The 23,285-nt window shown below is 39.5% G+C and overlaps 2 protein-coding genes across 3 annotated transcripts; both read left to right on the top strand.

The window, feature by feature from the left end:
- The first annotated feature begins 1,073 nt into the window (after positions 1 to 1,073).
- On the top strand, positions 1,074 to 12,556 carry LOC111324844 (uncharacterized). Of its 2 annotated transcripts, XM_088761257.1 has the most exons (5): positions 1,133 to 1,232; positions 4,253 to 4,393; positions 10,319 to 10,451; positions 10,978 to 11,241; positions 11,912 to 12,556. In XM_088761257.1, the coding sequence occupies exons 2-5, from the start codon at positions 4,363 to 4,365 to the stop codon at positions 12,192 to 12,194; spliced, it is 711 nt and encodes a 236-aa protein (XP_088617383.1). In that variant the 5' UTR covers positions 1,133 to 1,232; positions 4,253 to 4,362; the 3' UTR covers positions 12,195 to 12,556. The 2 variants fall into 2 exon arrangements, with proteins under 2 accessions (XP_088617382.1, XP_088617383.1); XM_088761256.1 differs by lacking the exon at positions 4,253 to 4,393 and having other exon boundaries at positions 1,074 to 1,232.
- A 7,593-nt stretch (positions 12,557 to 20,149) lies between these two features.
- LOC148730374 (uncharacterized) lies at positions 20,150 to 21,454 on the top strand. The gene has a single exon (XM_088761670.1). It carries the CDS (start codon positions 20,150 to 20,152, stop codon positions 21,440 to 21,442), a length of 1,293 nt encoding a protein of 430 aa, XP_088617796.1. The 3' UTR covers positions 21,443 to 21,454.
- The last annotated feature ends 1,831 nt before the right edge of the window (positions 21,455 to 23,285 follow it).

The raw sequence follows: 23,285 nt of genomic DNA, 5'->3' as shown, positions 1-23,285 counted from the left end.
GTGGAATAACTCGCGTCTTGGAATATAATTACTGACTTTGAATCGTCCCGCCATCGGTTGTGATTGTAACTGTTGCCATTTGTGTTGAGATTCTTAGGCAGATTGCAGTTTCGAATCTTTTTAAATAATTTCAGTTGCCTCCTAAGAACGAATTCGTCACGGAGGAATGGCAGGAGTCGAGCAGGCCCGTCAAACATTCTAACTTTCGAAGGAAAAGCAACAGACAGTGAATCCCCGTTACAATCCACGTCGCATCTCGGTGCCACCAAAGATGCTCACTCTAACGCGTCAAGATGCAAATGACTCATTTTTGTTTTACGACAATGATGCAACGCAATCAGAGTGCGCACACCGACTGGTGTCAGCAAAATCCTGTTTACTGACGCGTTTCATCTACCACGTTTCACACCCTCGTTACGTGCCACGCGCTCGACTGAAAAAAAAAAAAAGCATTAAAGTCATATTGCATGAGCGCTGCGAAAAACCAGGAAACAATTTCTGATCAGTGTATCCTCTACAATGATTGTTTGAATAGCCCAATCCCGAATTACCCTCTTTTTCAAAACAAGGCCTGGTGCTCATCCATTCTTGTGAAAATGAGTTTAATTTGCATGTGAAAGAAAAATTATTATCATATGAAAGGATGAGCACCAGGACTCGTTTTGAAAATGAGGCCAAGGGTAATTCGGAAATGGGCTATTCGATGTAAAATTATGGCAAACTTTACGTAAGGCCCGTGCTATCTTTCTAGAGAGAAAAGAAAAATCACATCTTTGTTACGTCTCGCTTGCCAGATTGAAAAGAAACAGATAAGTAATATTGCATGAACGCTGCGCAGAACTAGGAAAAAAATTCTGACCGCAAGGAGAAATGTTTATCGGTATATCTAATAACCGATTTCACGGTTATTTGGACAATAACGTACACTTCCTTCGTATCAACCTTGCCAAAATCTATTTTTGATAAAACTGCGGCGAAGAAACGTTGACCTCTATCAAAAATTGTTTTTTCGGACGTCAAAACAACCCTTCGCCACATATTTCCTTTGACACCTGGTGATCCCAGAAACCTTTGCTTTGCGCATAACAAATCCGATCAGTGGCACCTCAAACATTTGACTCAACCCGACGCTTACATAGGGTGGGACTCTCGTTAGACAGCAGTCCGAGCGGAGATCAATTCCACAACGCACAGGATAAAGATGGTTTTCTTCAGCATTTTATTTGCCTTTGGTAAGTTAATCTACATAATTTTGGAATCAATTCTCAGTGTGTTATTGTTATGTTGTGTTTTGGGAGCAAAGCATTCGCAGGTCGGTATTCAAATTAGGGGAAAGTATCCCGACGTACAAACAAATAGACCTTAGTTTGCAGTCGAATTTTTCGATGTGATATTTGTTTCATTCGTGTATAAGTAATGATTTTGACTACCCTCAAGTCTGTCTGATGATTTCGATATTTTCAATGGCTTCGTTTCTAATTTTTCATTAAATGTCAAGTTTACTTGAGCAGAATACGTACAATGTTCGTCGCCCTGGAGCGTCGATGTTGCATGTTTAGCTATCTCGCTCACTTATTTATTTCGCTCACAAAGTTGGCTGGCACGTGTTTACTTCACTCCCGTATATTTAAATCCTCCATGCAATTTGTCAACTACAAAAAGAGTGTTTTAATGGCACTGTCTTGGCTCAATAAATTATGAGTGAAATTAACCGAAGTAAAGGTATCTTTGGAAAGCATAGAGTATTTTTCCAAGAATCCCAAAGCGTTCTCTCTTTCCGCTAAATGCACAATAGCTCTTGGCAGGCATGATGACTGCATAAACAATTCAAAGAAACATAGAGAGCAGTTTTCCTTTAAAAGTTTCCCAAGAAATGAGTAGAATATGTATAATGTTCGTCGACCTGGAGCGTCGAACTAACTCGCTCAGCTGCTAATTTCGTTCACAAAGTTGGCTGGATTACTTTGGCTGATCCACTGGCATTTTTAATTTTTACTTTCTTGTTAACAAATTGTATGATGGATTAAAATAAATGGGAGTAAGGTGGAAACGTGCGAAATGATCGTTCAAACATGTGATTTTAAGACTCGTTTTCTAGATATCACTTGCCAAAAAGAAGGGGCAAAACATGACTCCATTTTGAGATCTCTCGAGTGCTTTGAGAAAGATCCGATAAAATACGTTATCTACAAAGGGAGCGTTTTGATGGCATTGTCTTGGTTCCTTGAAATATACCTGACATTCAGAATGATTCGAAGAAAAGGTACCTTCAGGAAGCATGGAGTAGTTTTTTCCAAGAATCCTCAAGCGCCATCTCTTTCTACATGATGATTGCAAAAACAATTCGCAGAATCATAAAGTGCAGTTTTCCTTTGATAACTTCCCGAGAAATAGGATTGTACCAAAATGGTGGCTTCATGGTATTTTAAGGAGAAATTTTCGTTCAACAGAAGGTGATCGCCTGTGCAGTGCTCACTTCGAGAGAGGCCTTAAATCATACCAAAACAACGAGCTAACTGAGGCTTCTCTGCAAAATCTCCCCGTTAGGTGAAAATAACGCGAAGAAGACCCCTTTTAAACAATAAAGCAGAGAAATACTCCAAGAAAGATTGAGAAAAATGAGGCAATATGTGCGGAGGAAAATCGAGACAGTATTGTTAATGAATCCTTTCACGAAGACCAAATCATCGCACTCAGAAAACAAATTGCAGCAATTGCATCGCGTGATCTAATATTGAGTAAGGATTGAGATTTTGATTTGATAAATTCAAGCCTTCACATGATGATATTTATATTTGGATAGAAAATAATGCACAGTTCAAGGCTCTTGATGGAGATGAAAGCGCCTGTTTGACGCTTAACTACCGGAGTTAAGTTTAAAAAGAAGAACCTTGAACCAGACAATTATTAAAAAACTAGATGCAAAAGTACACTCTTCACCCGATTGATGAATCTATTTATACAGTGCCACGACTAGAGTCAATATACCTGAAAAAGCCCTTCTGACTCTTTAGAATAGTGTAAAATCAGTGTATTAGCCTCAGGCTAACGATTCTTAACTCATGGGTCAATTTCACCTACACTAAATTTACCATGACTGCTATCAATCTGGTCATCAAAGGAAACAGTGAATAAAATAAGCCCAGACTAAATAGTTTTCCATCGTGATCTTGGACTTGAACTGCGGTTTTCATCTCTATTTTTGTCCCATGAATCTCACAACACTGCAAAAGTAGTGAGAGAAATTTTTATAAAAATTTAACAAATGGAAGGAACCTCTTCATATGCTGACGAGGAACTGCTAAGCAATCCCGAAAATAGAGCCGTTGATGCTGACTCTTAGAAATTTCTTGAACTGGACTACCGGTCACGGTTCTCAAATAACTAAAATGACCGGCAAGATGTTTTTCTCCAGCTAGCCCTCTTTTGGTGATTTTTATCACGAAGTAAGTATGCCCTCTGTTGTAAACGCGTTTTCTTTAATCTTTTCACCTTTCTTTTGTTCTGCGCGATTTCGGATCTTACCAAATGCAAGAGGGAAAACAAATTGCGGCTCTTGCATGGCGTGATCTTATGTTGAGTACGGATTAAAATTTATATTCGAAAAATTCAATCCTTCACGTACATGACGATATTCACATTTGCCGAATAGAAAGTCATGCACAGCTCAAGGATTTTGGCAGAGGTTTATTAGGGACGTTGTCAGCTTATTTGAGGCCTCTTGAAATTCTTCGTGAAGCACTTTTACTCGTTTTTGAGCTTCCTGAAAATATTTCAGCTAGTTATTTGCAAAGGGTTTCGGAATGTACTTTTCACTCTAAGGCGTGTTTCATTAAATTGTTTGCACTACTTTTTTTGTCTTTTGTTTTCTTTCGTGTTTTGAGGAAAAAATCATTATTCAGTTATAGTCGGGCTTCTAGCATAACAAACATCAAGATTATCTTTCTTTAGCTAATTTTTGTAAAATAATTTAGACCATTACTGGATGACGATTTCACAATGAACCTTAGCTTACGCAAGGAGAGAAGTTTATCGGTATAACCGATTTTTTGGTAATCCAGAGAAAAACTCATAATTCATATTAACATCGCCAAAATCCAGTTCGACAAAACTGCGGGGAAATGGCGTTGACTTCTATCCAAAACCGTTTTGTCGGACGTCAAAACAACACCTCGCCACACATTTCCTTCTCGCAACTTGCAACGTTTGCCACTCAGTGACCCAGAAACCTTTGCTTTGCGCATAACACAAGGATCTGATTACTTTGGAAGCTCAAACATGTGAATCAACCCGACGCATAAAAAGGGTAAGACCCTCATATCAGTCTGAGCGGGGATCAATTCCACAACGAATAGGATCAAGATGGCTTTCTTCAGCATTTTATTTGCCTTTGGTAAGTTCATTTTCCTTTGGAATCAATTCCGCCTCAGTGTATTCTTGTTGGGTTGTGTTTTGGGCGCAAAGCGTTTGAGGATGGGCACATAATTCAAATAGGAGCTTTTACTACGTGCAAGCAAATAGACCATAGTTTTCAGTCGAATTTATCGATGTGATATTTGTTTCATTGGTATATAAGTAATAATGATGTTGACTTTTCAGTCATTTGAATGCTTTCGATATTTTTGGTGGCTTCGTTTCTAATTTCCATCGAGTGTCCAGTGTTCTTAAGTAGAATATGTGTAATGTTCGTCACCCTGGAGCGTCAGGGTTCCATGTCTTTCTTTCACAAAGTTAGCAGAGTTCATATCGTTCATCCACCGGCATTTTTAAATTTTACTTTCCTGTTAACATTTATTTTCAGACTTTTCTCAGAGCAATCGGGAGAGAGAAAAATGGAGTCATATTTTCCCCCATTATTTCGGTCAGTGATTTCTAGGAAAGGAGTCACTTAAAATCGCCTGTCTGGACAATCATTTCGAACATTGTTACGTTACTCACGTTATTTTAATCCAACATGTTATTTATTATTTACAGAAAGAGTGTTCTAATGACATTGTCTTGAATCTATAAATTGAAGGTGAATTTAACTGAAGTGAAGCTACCTTTAGTGAGCAACAAAGATCTTTTTCCAAGAATACTTGAGTTTCATTGCTTTCTTCGAACTGGGCGATTGGCCTCTGCATGATGACTGCAAAAACAATTCAAGAAAAGTTTTGCTTTAATAGCTTCCCGTAAAAAAAAAACAGAATATGTAGAATTTGCGTCGCTATGGAGCGTGGACTGCATGTTATCCATCTCGCTCAGTTTACTATTTTGTTCACAAAGTTGGAGGCTAGGTTCCTTTCGTTGATCCACCGGCATTTGAAGATTTCACTTTATTGTTATCATATTTTTTCAGACCTTTCCTTAAGCGGTCAAGAGAGTGCATATTGGAGTAATATATCTCCCCTTCTTTTCGATCGGAGATTTCTGGGAAACCAACCTTAAAATTACATTTGTGGACAATCGTTCCGCACGTTCGTACTTCACTCCGGGATCGCGTTTGTTTAATTCCAGTGTAGAATTTAATATCTACAATAAGAATGTTTTAATGACTGCTGTCTTGTATTTATAAATTGTAGGTGACATTAACTGAAGGAAATGTTCCTTTTGAAAAGCATAGAATAATTATTTTTTCCAAGAATCCCAATGCATCATCTCTTTCCGCGAAGTGCGCGATAGCTTTTTGAATGATGACTGCATGAACAATTCGAAGAACTATAAAGCACAGTTTCCTTTAATAGATTCCCAGGAAACGAGATTCTACGAAAGTAGTTGCCTCATAATATTTCAAGGAGGAATTTTCGTCTAACAAAGGGTCATAGCGTTTGCAGTGCTTTCTTCGAAAGGGGCACTAAATTCTATTAGATCAACTAGATAACTGTCGCTTATCAGCAAAAATTTTACCCTTAAGTGACATTAACGCAAAGAAGATCCATTTTTCCCTCTGAAGAGGGAAGATCGAGAAAGGGAGATCGAGAAAAACGAGCCATTCTGAGAGGAGGGAAATCGAGATAGTATTTTCAATGAACTCTGTCACACTCAGAAGACAAATTGCGGCACTTGCATTGCGTGAGCTAATGTTTAATGAAGATTAAGATTGGATTTGACAAATTTAAGCCTTCAGATGACGATATTCAGTGTTATACTTGGACAGAACATTATGCAGAGTTCAAGCTCTTTTGATAGGAGCGAGAGCGTTTGTTTGTCGCTGAACTGCTGGAGTTCGAAATTACGAACTTCAAAAGCAGATCCGTGCAAGAATCAAACAGAATCGCAAATTTTCGGCAAAGCTGAAAAGAATCAAATTTACCCGTCTTTTGAATGTAGATAGCCTTTAGTAAGTATATGAATGCCATGTGTAGTTTATTCCTTGAAATATCTTTTAATTCCTGAGAAAAACGATGGAAGCCGTTTTCAAATTAGGCTCAGTGACAATTTGGCGACCCCAAACACGTGCAAATAGGGTTGAAATTAGTCATGATTCACTTGACTTGCTTGTCAAAACTGCTGCTCTAAAAAAAATTGTCATCGTTCCAATTTGTTGTATAACTTTCCATGGTCTAAACACCATGATTTCATAAACATTAGATTTATCTGAGTTTTCAAAAGAAGTAAAGAAGTTATGGCTTTACAGTACTTTGTAAAACGGTGGGCGAAACTTAACTATAATTTGAGCGTGTTCCTTTGTTTAGAATTTCGCAAGATTAAGAATGACAACACCCGAGTTAACGATCTTTCAAAATATGTAAAGTTTACTTTGGAGAAAGGAATGTGGGATTTTTAAAAATTTGTTAAAAATCGTCAACGAATACATACAATCACGCCATCTCGTGTATGTGTGACCATGTAACAAAAACAAAATCGTTTTTGTTTTAGAAATCCTGGCAACTCAAAAAGCGTAAAGAACAATGCAAATACACTGACCTCAACTTGGAAATGATATTCTCAAATTTTCAAAGTGCTTCATTTTACCGTTTGTTTAATTTCACTCGTGAGGTTTATCATCAACAGAGAAGCCTGCCGCTGTAGCCACGATCAAAACCGGCTTAGTTTTCAGCAATTTCTTCGTAGCTCACCTTTCACATTCGTACTCTCAATGTGGGAAATAAACATGTATCACTGAGGTTAATCTAATTACATATATTACATCAAATCAAAAGTAAGTAGCGAGAAAGATAAATTCTTGGTAAAATAGTTTATTAGCGATCTAAAGAGAAATCTGCTACCTCAAAATATCGAATTATAGAGAGAGACTGCATACTTCCTTTCCCCTAACCCAATGAACAAATTCAACTGTCATGCAAGCTCGTGACAGTTGAATTTAACCCTCTTGTTCAGGGGGAAAAAATGGATCTTCTTTGTGTTAATGTCACTTAAGGCTAAAATTTTTGGAGAGAAGCAGCAGTTATCTTGTTTATGTGATAGAATTTAGTGCCCCTTTCGAAGAAAGCACTACACACGCTATGACCCTTTTTTAAACGAAAATTCCTCCTTGATTTATTATGAGGCAACCACTTTCGTAGAATCTCGTTTCCTGGAATCTATTAAAGGAAACTGTGCTTTATTTCTCTTTGAATTGTTTATGTAGTCATCATTCAAAAAGCTATCGCGCACTTCGCGGAAAGAGATGATGCCTCAGGATTCTTAGAAAAAAAATTATTCTATGCTTTTCAAAAGGAACATTTACTTCAGTTAATGTCACCTACAATTTATAAATACAAGACAGCAGTCATTAAAACATTCTTATTGTAGATAATAAATTCTACGCTGGAATTAAACAAACGGGATCCCGAAGTGAAGTAAGAACGTGCAGAATGATTGTCCATAAATGCGATTTTAAGGCTGGTTTCCTAGAAATCTCTGATCGAAAAGATGGGGAGAAATAGTACTCCAATACACGATTTTAAATTACTCCTTTCCTAGAAATCACTGACCGAAATAAAGGGGGAAAATATGACTCCTTTTTGCTATCTCCCGATTACTCTGAGAAAAGTCTGAAAATACATGTTAACAGGAAAGTAAATTTTAAAAATGCCGGCGGATCAACTATAGGAACTTGAACAGGATCGATGATAGAAAACTCTGAACTTAAGATTTCATTAGTCGGTTCGATCAGTGTGTTAATGAATTTTTTCGCAACACCAACACGTCGTATCAAGCGCACAAGGAACACAAATTGCAAACGTTTTGATGGAGCCACGACACAAAGCGACGGTACCGATGTCAAACTTCCGGAGACCGCAGAATAGGGAAAACGGTAAACCAGGAAAACTTTGGACTCTTACAAACAGCTAAGAATATAATATTTGAGTTAAGGTTATTTTATTTACTCTGCTATATGCATCGGAGTCGTAATTTTATGTCTTTCTTCACGATTTTCAATGAATTGTTAAAAATCCCAAATTCATTTCCCCAAACTAAACTTTACATATTTTGAAAGATCATCAACTCTAGTATTGTCATTCGTAATCTTGCGAAATTCTAAACAAAGGCACACGCTCAAAATTATCGTTGTTTTTCGCCTACCGTTTTACGCAACACCTAAGCTTTTGACTTCTCTTGAATACTGGGATTCATCTAATCTCTATGAAATCACGGTGCTTAGACTGTGACGAGTTTTACAACAACTTGGAACTATGATAGCTTTTTCCAGCGCAGTTGTTTTGATATTTGATACGCGAGTCGAGTGAATCATGACCTATTTTAAATCTGTTTGATGTCGCCAAAATCGATCCTGGGACTGAACACGAAACGTTTTCGTGTTTTCGATCGAAAACAAATAATTTTTTCAAGGAAAAAAGTACACAACAATTTTAAACTTTTCTAAAGGCTTCTGGTATGCAAAAGAAAAGCGAATTTCAGTTTTTTAACTTTGCCAGGCAATGAGTGATTTTTGCACGGATTTGCTCTCAAGAAGACAAAAAGATAAAAACGAAGGGGAAAAGCGTACTCTTCTCCCGATGGATGATTCTATTTTTACAGTGCAACAACTAAGAGTTAGTATACCCGAAAAGGTCCCTTTTAACTTTTCTGAGTGGTGTAAAAAGAGTGAATTAAGATATTCATCTCTTGGGTCAATTTCACATGCACTAAATTTCCTTGCTACCAATCCGGGCATCAAAGGAAACGGTGGAAAAAATTAGGCTGGACTTAATATCTTCTTACTTACCATAGTGATCTTAGACTTGAACTGGGGTTTTCATCTCCCTTTTTTGTCCTATGAGTCTCACAACACCGCAAAAGTGCTGATAGGAATTTCTCCACAAGTTGCAGTGACTTTTGTGTCCGATCTATATTTAGTCCATGCCAGTGACAGACAATGTTATCTGGGTCTATCTGAGGGAACTCAGTTATGGCTGACAAATGTTTTGAGACTCAAGAGTGTTTGGTGCTAAAAAAAGCGTCCTTAAATGTCCCCCAAATTCACGAGGTGGAAGGATCAACTGGATCCAGATAGGAAAATAGCTTCAATGTGCATTCATGTAGAAAGGACAGTAGGAAAAAGAAAAATTCCCCCAATATTTGAAGATAAATTATTCCTTACGCCATGGCGGAAGATGTAAATAAGATATGGATAATACGCTCCATTTGAACAGATTTTAAAGCCCTATTAGTCTTTTTAGTATTTTTGATACAAGATAAAGGTTAGAAAGAATGGTTAGACTGTACGTATTATTACCTTTGGACGTCAGTGGTTTTTTTAGTCATTGATCACATTACTAACTACTCGCTCTGCTCAGTTCACTGAATAGTACACAATTACTCACCGAGATGGATGTAAATCTCCTGTTCTTTTACCTACACTGAGGTGAATAATTATTCAGTATATGCCACACAGAAACCAAAACTTAGTTTATTTCGGCCAATAGACTGAAAGCAGGTGAGAAATGAAACTCTTCAGATGTGAAATTTTGTCTCTTCGGCTGTATGGATATAAATACCCGAATGAAGACCTGGAACCTGGCTGAGCCGGATTCCGACCAGACTCCTGCCTAGTGATCTGCCTTCGTTTGCCAGTTGCGATAATAATTAATCCTAGAGTCCCGATCAGCTATTTTATTAATGAATAAAGGTTGGTAGTTTCTAAAGAAACTGTTTGGGGCTGCGTCGGTGGGAGTAACGAAATAATTTGAATATATCAACAAAGTTGAAATGGTAAATTGGCCACCGTAACGATTACAAAAGCTCCACCAACTACTATGAGCCAGAACAACACCATTCATGAGCAGGGATAACATCACCTTGGTTAATAAGTAATCAACTATTTTAAACTGCTTTTCAATCTGTATTCAATCTTTTTTTTTTTATTTTTTATTTTACCTTCCATTTTATACAGTTTTTCTCGTCGGAAGTGATGGCACCCTTCCTAATGTGGGCTCTTGTACTTACAAGGAGAACTTCTGCAGCGCTCGAAAATGCGGTACCGCTTTTCTTAAAGCTTTCCAGAAAGACCCAAAGGCAGATTGCGGGTAAGGAGATTGGAGTGGTGAATGCACCAAATACCAAATACCTGTCAAATACCAAACGGCTGTTGCCATATATCTGTTGGGCTATCTGTTTGTTTGTTTGTTTTTTTCTAGCCGGGTCTGATTCATTTCTGTAGGCTTCACTCTTCTCTTGCTTCTTTTTGGTTTGTTATTGCCTTTTGTAAGTTTTCCTTTTTTCACCTGGCTCTTTTGATTTTGTTTTCGTCAGGTTTTGCTTCTGTTTGAACTTTGTAAGGCCTTTTTTTTTTGCACCGTTTAAAAAAAAAAAATGAATAAATCAAAATCGAAATCAAAGAAAAAAAAGAAAAAAGAAACAAAACAAACCAAACCAAAACACACACACACACACACACACACACACACACACACACACACACACACACACACACACAAAAACAAACAAACAAAAAAACAAAACAAAAACAAAAAACGAAAAACAAAAAACAAAAACCAAAGAGAGCATCACTGCTTGACTTTTTAACCATGAGAGATTTTTCTGTTCGTACAGCACGATAGCCACCACCAAGCTGAAAAATTGTTTGCTCGCCGTCATGAAGGTCTGTATGGGAGATTTACTGTCCGAAAGCGCGATCAAACAGGGTCTTAACGCCACCTTCATGGAAAAAGATTTCTGCGAGAAAGGTTTTTTGGAACTCGAGATGCCACCAAACAATGCGTTTTGTCCCGCATCATTTAACAATGATGCAAACACTTGTGTGCGATCCTTTCGACAAAAATATATCAAGGACAAATCAGATCCTGCTCTTTGCTCGTAAGTTGACTGAATGAACATGCCTCTTATGTCTTTCATGTCTTTGGATTGGAAGTGGATTGAAATTGTGGAGGGGGGACTGGGTGGGGAAAAATTAATACAATCCAGAAGAGCTTGATGCTGTGACCATGTTGTGGTCTTTCTATACCTTCATGATTAAAACTGAACACAACTTCACATCAAGAGGGAAAAAGACAGACTATTTTCCAAACCGGTAACAGTTAAGAAACACAATGAAACCCAACTTATTTTCTGACCCCATTTTTTCCCCCATTAATTAAAAGTAGTCCCGCTACAACGTTATCTTCAATGTGATCTTGTTCTTCCCATCTCCCATTTCTTGATCAGGTACCATTGGATTTTCGTTCGTTTTGATTTTCCCTCAGTTAAGATTCGGGTCCGTCATACTAAACGCTCCTTATCCTTCCCCTCCCCCGACGAGTCTCGTTATTTCGTTCACCCGTATCCTTTTTTACTCTTGGGTGGGTGTAATTAGTGAGAGACTGAAATATTTTCCTCAGTGACTCAACACAATGCGCAAACCTGAGCCCGAACACTTGCCTCTCTTTACAGGGGGTAGCTCACCCAACGTTGACAATGTACTCAGTCATTAGAGGACTAATCTTTACATTTCTTCAGTAGTAATCGTTGTGAATTATTTATTTATCAGAGGATATGCTGAAGCAAAGAAGTGTTTGAAAAACCTGATCGATTCTAACTGCAACTACCCACCCAGTGGCAAGGAAATTTTCGACATGACTCTCAGTGTCTACAATCCTTTTTGCTCAGACAATCGAGACCCTGGGGCGACCGGAAATAATCCATGCGATGGCGTGCCAGATAAGACCGGCGACGGACTGAAATATTTCAATGCTGCCGCTGGAATCAAGCCGCGTGTACTGCAGGCGTTACTTTTTGCTTGTTTTTTGTTGCTGTTCTTTTTTAAAGCTTAAAAGAGCCTAAGCATCTTTTTTATCTCGATTTACAGAAAATTTTCTAGTCTTAAAGGTTTTAATTAGCCTAATTAAAGGAACAACATCAACTATAAAGTAACTTTTGTAACAAGATCAAAGTAGTGTTTTAACGTTTAAGTTTGAATTAGAAACAGTTGAAAGGCGTTATTCAGTAAAATGTTTGAGTTCGTCTTGTTTTGTCATCTTTAGTGCCTTTTTAGAGAATAAATCATCATTTATAGAAAGGCTTCTTATGAAACAAATATCAAAGATTATGCCTTGTGATTAGTAGAGTTAAATTTAGCAATTTTTTCTTAGAGGCTTGTTTAATTTGATTAAAGAAATTTTCTGTAAGAAACGTACTTCTGTGTGCAAATGTACAAGTACTTTTCATTCCTACTACTGTCTCCTGTTAGCTGTGGAAGAAGAAAATTTGATCTCTAGTTTTTCTTGTGGTTTACAGGTCCATCTTCTTTTCCTTTCATTTTTTCAGTGACCTGTAGAGAGGGGAGCTTTAACGGTTGAAAGTTTTTTTTTTTTTGTTCCTGGCTTTTCCCCCTCTTCCTCACCCAGTCACTCGTCTCAGAACTTCGGCCTGTCCAATATGGTGACTGCATATATTCGCCGCGCTGAATCTCCTGCATATCAACTACCGCCTAATAGCAGGCTAACAGAAACATTGTAAGTCCTTATATTTAACCGTAAACCGTGAAAGCTACCTCCCATAAGAATCTGGTGTATTTTTGCAATTATAGAATCTTCTCGTTTATATCCGACCACAGGCGTCCCAAGCTCACATCCCAAGCTCACGTCCTCTAGAGGAATCCTTACTGACCAAACATGTGATTAAGATTACAGATATAGGTCCTTAGCTGTAGTAGCATACTCTAAGAAATTAATGTCACGGTAAAAAACAGAAGACATCTTCGATGATCTTCGTGAAAGAGAAGGACAGCTTCCCTTTATCTTCTAATTCGTATTTGTTGAAATTAACATTTCCACGGCTTTTGAATCGATATCACTCTTCACACCCTAAAAACAGTAGGCATATTCTCCATAATTTTCTCTATACATTTCCTAAGGTGCTGACAAAGTGGATTTCTTTTGGCAATTAAATAAAGGGGGTAAGTTTCTAAAGAAACAGTGGTGCTGCGTCGGTGGGGGTGACAAGGTAATTTGGTAATATCAACTAAGTTGAAATTGTAAATTGGCCACCGTAAAGAGTTAAAAAGCTGACGTTTCGAGCGTTAGCCTTTTGCACTAACGAAGGGCTAACGCTCGAAATGTCAGCTTTTTAACTCTTTACGGTGGCCAATTTACAATTTCAACTTAGTTGATATTACCAAATTATTTAGCAACTAAAGCCTTTTTTAGTCGCCCAAATGGATAGTGCGCTGGACTGTTGTGCGAGAGGTCGAGGGTTCAAGCCCCGGCCGGACCAACACTCAAAATCTTAAAATAATTGAGAAGAATTTGCTACCTTTCTATAAAATCAAGAAATGGTTAGATATTCTAGTCTTCATGGATAGGGACGAATAAATGGAGGTCTCGTCTTCTGCAGGGTTAGGAGTAGGAGACGTTAATTTCCCACACACGAGATTACTGTGTGATGGATGTCCTCCACTGGGGTGGGATGGTGGGTTTGTTGTGAAGGCCGTAAGTTAGATAACTCATTGGGTTAATTACGTCACCTTCGTTAAATAAAGAATATTGTATTGTATTGTATCGGTATTTATTTCCTAAATGCTCATGACCTCAATGTGTGATTCGAGGGTGAAATCAGATGCTCGTTACTCATAGGGGTAAAAGGGTTCATTATGACTTTGAGACTCTCCATCTGCGAGAAGCAGAAGAGATCGGAAAGATTACGCGCTCGGAGTAAGATTTCCGACCATTGTTTTGGTACTGACACAGACTGGACAAATTAATTAATTGTTTTTTGCCTGGTATAAACTAGACCAGTGATTGACTTCCGTGTCGGTGACATTGGTGAATATTGACCGACGGCCAAGCTCTTCATCTCCGCTTCAGTAAATATAGTGCTTGCTATTTCAATTTCTAACTATTCCAAGTAAAATGTCGTGTCCTCCTGGAATGTTTTCGATAAAACTGTCATTTTATCATCTGTGATCCACAGGGGAACATACTGTAAAAAATGTAATCTCTGACGTTTGAGTGACATGGGAACGAATCAGTTAGAAATCAATGCTCTGATGGCACTTTGAAGAGGTTCACGTGGCATCATGGAAGTTTCGGATTGTTTAAGCGTTCAGCGGAAAAATGATATATGCTGCACCCATGCCAGAAACATTTTTCTTTGTACTTGACCAAGAGAAGGTAAGATGTATTTGGTCATATATACCATAAACTCGAAATAAGAGCGGGAACAGTATTGGAGTTAAGAGCTTACGTACATAAATATGACTGCAGGATTTTCAACATTGCGTTTTAAGCTTTCTGATTGGTTAAGTCAACCCCTGTTAGCAGTCGATAAATAGTCCCCTTACATGGAAAATATCCACCAATGTGTCGTGTCGTGAATGTCTTTTAGCTGAATTAAGACAATCACTCCTCCGGAGCAATGAAAGCAAAGTTAAAGGAAAACTAGACATCATTTTGGTATCGATAATAAAAAGTAGTGTTTCAGATCTGAAGAGCGTCACTTGGCTTAGCTGAACTAATGCTCATAGTCAAGAGGAGCTCACTCAATTCATAACCGCAGTCAATTCCTTTCACCCGGCTCTCCAATATACCTAGGACATTTCCAACAATTCGTTATCCTTTCCAGACATCGACGTTTCAATTGAAAGATACGGTTTATGCACTAGTGTGTATTACAAACCTACAAACTCACATAGTTACTTGTTATATTCTTGAGTTTTAAAGAAATTGGTTGCCTCTGACTGTTGTTATTTCTGAAACAGACGTTTCGGCTAATGCTTAAGCCTTCATCAGTGATATGAAAAACGAATATCGTTATCATACGCTATTTAAAGTTAAAAACGTGACGCTAGCTTGCGCGCGTAACTATGTATTTAATGCTCGCGCGAGGTCTTTATAGGCTTCTGGGAGTACGATGTGATCGTTCCCAGCATTCGGATCCAAAGTAGAGTGCCAGGCTTCAAGGAAAAGTCTCTCGTGGTAATTAGTTTCAAAACCAACGACCCTGACGTTTGTGAAATCCATGTTATGGTCGAAAAGGTGGGCATGGCTTGCGACTTTGCAGTTTAAGTCAAAACCTGCAACTGCCTTTTTGTGCTCCGCAATTCTGGTCTTTAATGATCTTTTTTTTTGGCCATAGTACTTAAAATTACACTGTGTGCAATTGATTTTGTACACCATGCCTGACTTCTGGCGGTCAGGTTTGCCTAGCTCCTTGGGGTGTGGAAAAAGGCTGTTGATTGTTTGTTGTGGTTTGTAGGCTACTTTGACCTTTTGTTGTTTCAATATGCGACTTATTTTCTCAGAAACACCCTGTACACACGGCAGCACTACAAAGCCATTGAAGTTGGTCTGGGCGCGTTGTTTAAATAACACTCTCTCACAGTTCCGTATAAAAGGCATTGAATAATTGTTATCTCGCAGGACGCGCTTTACTCGTTGTATTTCTTCCCGTCTGCCTTTATTGGTAGGTGGAATGTTGTTTGCTATTTTCAGTAAGGTGTTGACAACGGATCTTTTATGGCACATAGGATGACAGGAAAAGAAATCGAGATAACGGTCGGTATGTGTCGGTAGGAGACTTTGCCTTGAAACCTGGCACTCTACTTTGGATCCGAATGCTGGGAACGATCACATCGTACTTCCAGAAGCCTATAAAGACCTCGCGCGAGCATCAAATACATAGTTACGCGCAAGCTAGCGCCAGGTTTTTACTTTAAATAGCGTATGATAACGATCTTTGTTTTTGATATTACTGATGAAGGCTTAAGCATTAGCCGAAATGTCCGTTTCAGAAATAACAACAGTCAGAGACAACCAATTTCTATAAAACTCATGACATCTCCTGACTACACTTTTTCCATTGTTACATTCTTCTTCGCATCCATTCACGTCAAGAATTCTAATCCCTTTTCTCAGTTTCTTATACTTCGTCGTTTATACAGTAATGACTCTCATTTTTCCACAAATGAGAGTCAGTGTGCCAGTTTTTGGAAAAACGAAGTTACCCTATTTCTGTCGTTCAAGCGCGTCACCACCGCGCCCAACTTATTGATCAACAGTCAGCACTACAAACGTCACAGGAGGAAAATTCCGATCGACCGCATTCCATTCACTGTCACGTTTCACCCTCACAACTACTCAGTTAAATCCATTATTCTTAAAAAATTTAAATTACTTCAAGACGATCCAGAGACTGGTACTATCCTTTCGCAACCTCCACTCATTTCGTTCAAACGCGACAAAATCATAGGCAATTCTTCGGTCAGAAGTTCATTCCAAACTAATGACCAACCCGGAACTTTTAAATGCGCTCGCGCACGATGCAAAACTGGTCCTTTTATCGACAACGCTGAGAAAATATCGGGACCTAAACGATCCATTAAGATCACTGATCAATTCACGTGCACCTCCGCCAACGTCACCTACTACATAACTTGCGTTTATTGCAAGAACTTATATATCGGCGAAACAGGAAGACGACAAGGTGACCGATTCCGAGAACACCTTCGCCTTCACCTTCCTACCTAATCATTTTAGGGCAACATATGGCAATCTGCGATCTTTCCTTACATTTAAGTAGCTCGAAAAGCCGCAAGACTCTTGAACAAAAGTTTATCTTTCAAATCGGCACCCTTAACCCCATAGGTATCAACGAATGTTTTTCATTCTACTAATTTATTCGTTATTTTCTCGTAACCATGTTCCAACCAACGGCGTAGCTCCACTTTCTGCATAACACCCACACACAACCCACAATTCCTCCATTCGCTCTGACGAAGGGCTGACGCTCGAAACGTCAGCTTTTCAACTCTTTACGGTGGCCAATTTACAATTTCAACTTACTAATAGTTGATATTACCAAATTACATAAATGAGTACCTCTGCATTCAAATTTATTCAAGGGGGTGGAGGGTGGGGGGAAGTGGGGTGAGTTGATCTCACTATTACGGTAAACAAGAAACACTCTGGCTTCTGTTTCAAAATCTTATTGACGCATAGGACTCAGAGTAAATAATCTTGATATTTCACATGATGTTATTTTTAATTTAATTTTATTTTATTTTACATTATTGTCAATTTCTGAATCGGTTTTAAAAAGTGCTTGTTAATGATATAGAAGGCAAATACCTAAAAGGATTAGATTTTTGATAAGCTAGCAGTTTATGTCTCTCCGAATACAACAAAACTATAAAACTTGACAAAGAACGTTTACAAATAGAGATTGAGCCGGGGACCATCTTTGAAATCTGAAAATGAGCCAAATGGATGTGAAAACAAACGAAAGCGTCTGCAAAACATCAGGTTTCATGCCAGTGGCTGCATTGTTGCCAGTGGCTGCATTGTTGCCAGTGACTGTGGGGATGTCAGTGGCAGCATTGGTGCCAGTGGCTGTATGGATGCCCGTGGGTTTATCAATGCCAATGGCTGCATCGATGCCAGCGGGTCCAGTAATGTCTGCCACGCCGTAACAATGGCCATTTCGGTCACCCCAGGGTCCCGATTATTTGCGCAGAAAGTATTGTAGTCAGCGAAAGTCAAGTTTAACGCTTCCTGATTCAAAGAGGTATTGTTGCAGGCAGTATCTAGCAAATTCTTCAGACACTTCTTCTGCTTGGTATGCTCCCTGAAAGAACGAACAGTTTTCCATTTGGTCGAACTTAGCACGGGAAAGAAAACAAGAAAGCCATGGAGCTGGAGCAATTTTTAAGTAAGAGTCTATGGTTATCCATGAATACAACAAGCGACTTGACAGGTACCACAGTATTACGTTATAGTTGGATAAGTCGCCCTGCAAAACATATCAAAAGTTTGGGGTAGTGAAAGATAAACTCAACCACGGCTACGACGAGACTCAAAGTAAAATGCATAGAATCTGCATATTCGCTGCTCCTTTGGAAATAAATTGTTGATAGTATGACTCGGCTCCTATTATAAGAAAAAAAGAAAAGTGGCTCAACATTGAAAACAATAGGCTTTGTTATGCAAGTGAACTCAAAAACTAACTGTAGTAAATTCAAGTAAATAAAGAGCAGTCAATTTCTCCTCACAAATCACCCCTGAGTCACACATAAAGGTCACGAGAATTATGCAAATGATCTCCATCTGATAAAACTAATGATTGTTGAAAAAATTCTCCTTATAAGCTCTTCAGAAAATGTATGGGGAACACTATGCTAATATTGATATTGATATTAGAGTGTAAAGGGTTAAAAGTTTTGAATTTAACCCCCGACTCTCGACATGTTTTTTTTTTAAGATTTCCCGCGTGATCCTGAGGAAAAGGACGAAGACGATACAATTGTGGAAAATGTCGAGGAATGGTTAGATAAGTTTGCTCTCAGTACCTTTTGAAAAAGAATGATAGCCTGGATTGACAGCAGCACGTATGCAATGATGGGAATGCTTCGGCTGCATAACTGCTGAGATATAATTAAATATCTCTTTTCTGGAGTAAGTAATCTGTTGTGAATTGCAAGGTTCCGAGTCTACACAGTTTACACACATTGCATAATAAAGTTACTTATTTCTAGCAGCTTACGCCCTTTCCTGTTTGTACTTGGATCAGCAGTTATTGAAAGATGCAGTTTGCAGTTGTTGTCACCCGGCGGCTTGTTTTCTTTTCCAGTAATTTCTCTCTGACGCTGTTGAATGAGTAAGTAAACTTAGTTTTATTCTCCTCAGAAATACCTCTTGAGGATTTAAAAAACTTCAGAGGAATTTCCTTCGCAGAGTTTCTGATTTCGTGATAAAGGGAAGTGCATCCATTGGCAATAAATTTTGTCGACAGAAAGTAGTCTCACCTATTTTTCAACGAAACTCGAGCGTGCACGAAAATTGCCTCCCTTTCACTAGCTTCCGATTTTAATAGTGATGATACAAAAAGATGAGGGGCAAGTCAATGCTGAAGGATTTAAGAGTTGTTAGCGGTCCCCTTCCTTTTTTCTGGGCAGTATGGTTTCATTTTGGGTAAAACCCTTGGAATAAATTAAAAAAAAAACCCTAAAATTTCTGGAGAAAGACATCTTTTACACAAAGTGCCAAGTAAAGTAATATTAAAAAGGAAAAAAAAAAAAAAGAACCGATTATTCCAAGGTAATTAATGCGTATCAATATTTTCACAAGATTTGAAAGCAGCTACTTTTGAGCTTGTATCATGCAGTCTTCTTAAAAAACTAAAAGTGACTAGAAATAAGCTAAATATTTTGTGTTCCAAGCTATTCGTCAAAGTTTTGATACTGGAACATCATTGAGCCGTTTTCCCCAGTTTAGGGTAATTGTAGTGTTTGTAAGGTACACTTCGTGTGCCATACATGATTTAGGTAAGCAGGTAATGTAAGAGAGGATTGATTCATTAAGGTAGCATGGCAGATGCATAGATTAGATTCGTGTGTATCCATTTCCATCGACTTTAGAACGTGACATCTGGGGACAAGGGTAGAAGTTGCAGCTGCCCAGACATGGCGTCAATAAAGCTAGACGATTTAACGAGTGTGAAACCATTCGATCCACATGGTGAACCTTCAAGCGTAGGAAGGCGATGGCAGCGTTCGTTGAAAAGCTTCTCAGTTTATGCCGATAGCAAAGGCTTGCTCATCCAAGTGGATAAAGCGGATAATAAAATTCAGAGGGGAGCTTTACTCCTTCATTCGGCCGGCGAAGCTGTTCAGGAAATTTTCGAAACGTTACCCAACACAGGTGAGGCGAAAGATTACTAAAAAGCGGTGAAGGCTTTGAACGATTATTTCATTCCAAAGGTAAATTCGACATACCAAAATCACCTGTTTCGCAGCATGGAACAAGAGAACAGCGAAACCGTGGCTCAGTTTGTTACGCGATTGAGACACGTGGTCAAAGACTGTGACTACGGCGACCAAGCTGAAAACCAGACTCGTGATCAAGTCTTGCAGCGATGTAAATCACGTGAACTACGGAAGAAACTATTGGAAAAGGGTGAGCACTTAACCTTAGAGTTGTTACTTTCGACGGCAGCAAATCACGAGCGAGTTCGGTCACAGCTGGAAAATATGGAAGGCAAAAAGGACGTGAATTTCGTCCGTGACAAGCAACAAGACAAAGGAAAGGAGTCTGCCAAGAGAGCATGCTATAGATGTGGAAAAGTAGGACATTTTGGAAGAGACCCTGAGTGTCCCGCGAAAGGAAAAACTTGCCATAAGTGCGGAGGAGCTGACCATTTTAGTCCACAGTGTAAAACGAAAACAGCCAAACCTCCCAAACCTAGGCGAGAAGAGAAGACAAAAGGAAGGAAAACAAAGAAGTCAGTCAGGTATGTGAGAAGTGAGAGAGATGAAGATGAATATGCATTTACTGTGAATTCTGCTACATCACCTGAGAAAGTAGATGTGACTGTGGGTGGAGTTGTAGTTGCGATTTTGATTGATTCGGGTGCAAGCACCAATGTGATTGACAAAAATCTGTGGTTAAAGTTAAAGCAAGACAAGATTAAGTGTGTGTCGAGAAAGAGTGATAAGAAGCTTTATGCATATGGCAGTAAACAGCCGCTGAATGTTCTAGGAACATTCTCAGCACAAGCGAGAGTAGAGGGAAAAGAGGCCGAAGCTGAATTTGTTGTTATTAATGGCGAAGGGGCGGCACTGCTTGGAAGAGAAACTGCCATAAAGCTTGGAGTGTTGAAATTAGGAGCCCAGATCTGCACCGTGACATGTAGTGAGACAATCATGTCTGATTACAAGGAGATCTTTGAGGGTGTGGGAAAGTTGAAAGATTTCCAAGTTAAGTTGTATGTGAATCCAGATGTACCCCCAGTGGCGCAACCAGTCAGGCGTACCCCATTTAGTCTTCGAGACAAGGTTAAGGAGAAGATTGAAGAATTAATAGCCATGGACATAATTGAACCAGTAGAAGGCCCAACCCCGTGGGTTAGTCCAGTTGTAGTAGTCCCAAAGCAGAATGACGAAATACGCCTTTGTGTAGACATGCGCAGAGCTAACGAAGCCATTATCAGAGAACGTTATCCCATACCCACAGTGGACGAAGTGCTCCAAAGCCTCAACCAGAGCACAATGTTCAGTAAACTGGATTTAAAATGGGGCTACCACCAGTAAGAACTCCATCCAGATTCCAGAAGCATCACAACGTTCACTACACATCGTGGTCTTTACCAATACAAGCGCCTCATGTTTGGGATAAGTTCAGCTCCAGAAGTATACCAGCACGTCATCCAACAATCATTACAAGGCTGCAAAGGTGTTGCCAGCATCTCAGATGATATCATCATTCATGGGAAGAACACTGAGGAACATGACAGAAGATTGCAGCGAGTTTTGGAAAGGCTGAAAGAGGAGAACCTTACACTGAATGCAGAGAAGTGTAAGTTCCATATGACCCAGATGGTCTTCATGGGACTGGTGCTAAGCAACAATGGTATTGGTCCTGCTGAAGACAAGGTAAAGGCGATCGTTGATGCAAGAGAACCGCAAAGCGCATCAGAAGTCAGAAGCTTTCTGGGACTGGCAAATTACAATGCCCGTTTCATTCCGGACTTCGCGACAACCGCGGAGCCATTGCGAAAGTTGACCAAAAAGGGTGTTCGTTTCGAATTTGGAAAAGAACAGAAGAATGCATTCAATGAGCTTAAGAAGAGACTATCAAGTGCAGATAATCTTGGCTATTTTGATAAAGATGCCAAGATACTAATCATAGCAGATGCAAGCCCGGTGGGCCTCGGTGCGATCCTCATCCAAGAGCAGCAAGGCAGGAAAAGAGTCATTAACTACGCAAGTAAGAGTTTAAGCGAGGTGGAAAGGCGTTATTCGCAAACAGAAAAAGAAGCCTTAGCTGCCGTATGGGCATGTGAACGATTCTATGTGTACTTGTACGGCATTGAATTCACTCTGTATACTGATCATAAGCCGCTGGAAACAATCTACTCGAGCAGGTCCAAACCGTGTGCACGAATCAAAAGATGGATCCTGCGATTACAGCCATATAAATTCCAAGTCAAATACCTACCTGGCGAGCAGGATATTGCTGACCCATTGTCACCTTGTTGCATGCGAATGGACAAGCAGAACCATCACCGGCGCACAAGGTGTCGGATGAATTTGTCAGGTTCGTCGCAGCAACCGCCACTCCTCAAGCGATGACAACACTTGAAATTGAAGAAGCCTCATCAGAAGACAGAGAGTTTGTGGAACTGCGCCTGTACATCAAAGATGGGAACTGGAAAGGTGACCAGCATAAGCAGTACGTACCAGTATGTAGCGAACTGTGTGTTATTGGCAAGCTGATCCTTCGTGGTACCAGGATTGTCATACCGAGCAAGCTGAGACCTCGAGTATTGAACCTTGCCCATGAAGGACACCCAGAAATTGTCAGTATGAAGCAGAGGTTGCGATCAAAAGTCTGGTGGCCTGGAATCGACAGGGAACCGGGGAGCTTTGCAAAACTTGTTATGGCTGTCAGCTTGTAAGCAGCCCAGCAAACCCAGAGCCAATCAAGTCAACACTATTACCAAGTGGCCCCTGGCAAGATTTGGCCATTGACCTGTTAGGCCCATTACCCTCAGGAGAATCTGTCTTAGTCATCATTGATTACTTCAGCAGATACTATGAAACAGAAGTCATGCGTTCCACAACGTCACAAAAAGTCATAGAGTGTTTGGAGAAAATCTTCACCACGCATGGACTACCTCAGTCACTCAGAAGTGACAACGGTCCACAATTCAGATCTGAAGTATTTGAACAGTATTTAGAGGATAACGGTATAGAACACAGGAAGACCACGCCACTTTGGCCACAAGCGAATGGCGAAGTGGAAAGACAAAACAGGTCCCTCCTCAAGAGGATGAAAATAGCTTAAGCTGAGGGGAAAGAATGGAAGACAGAAGTGCGCAAGTACTTGGTAGCATATAGGTCAACCCCTCACACTACCACAGGCGTGAGCCCA

The sequence above is a fragment of the Stylophora pistillata genome, chromosome 5 (assembly GCF_964205215.1).
Source record: "Stylophora pistillata chromosome 5, jaStyPist1.2, whole genome shotgun sequence".
Lineage (NCBI taxonomy): Eukaryota > Metazoa > Cnidaria > Anthozoa > Scleractinia > Pocilloporidae > Stylophora > Stylophora pistillata.
This window is presented reverse-complemented; position numbering and strand designations above follow the sequence as displayed.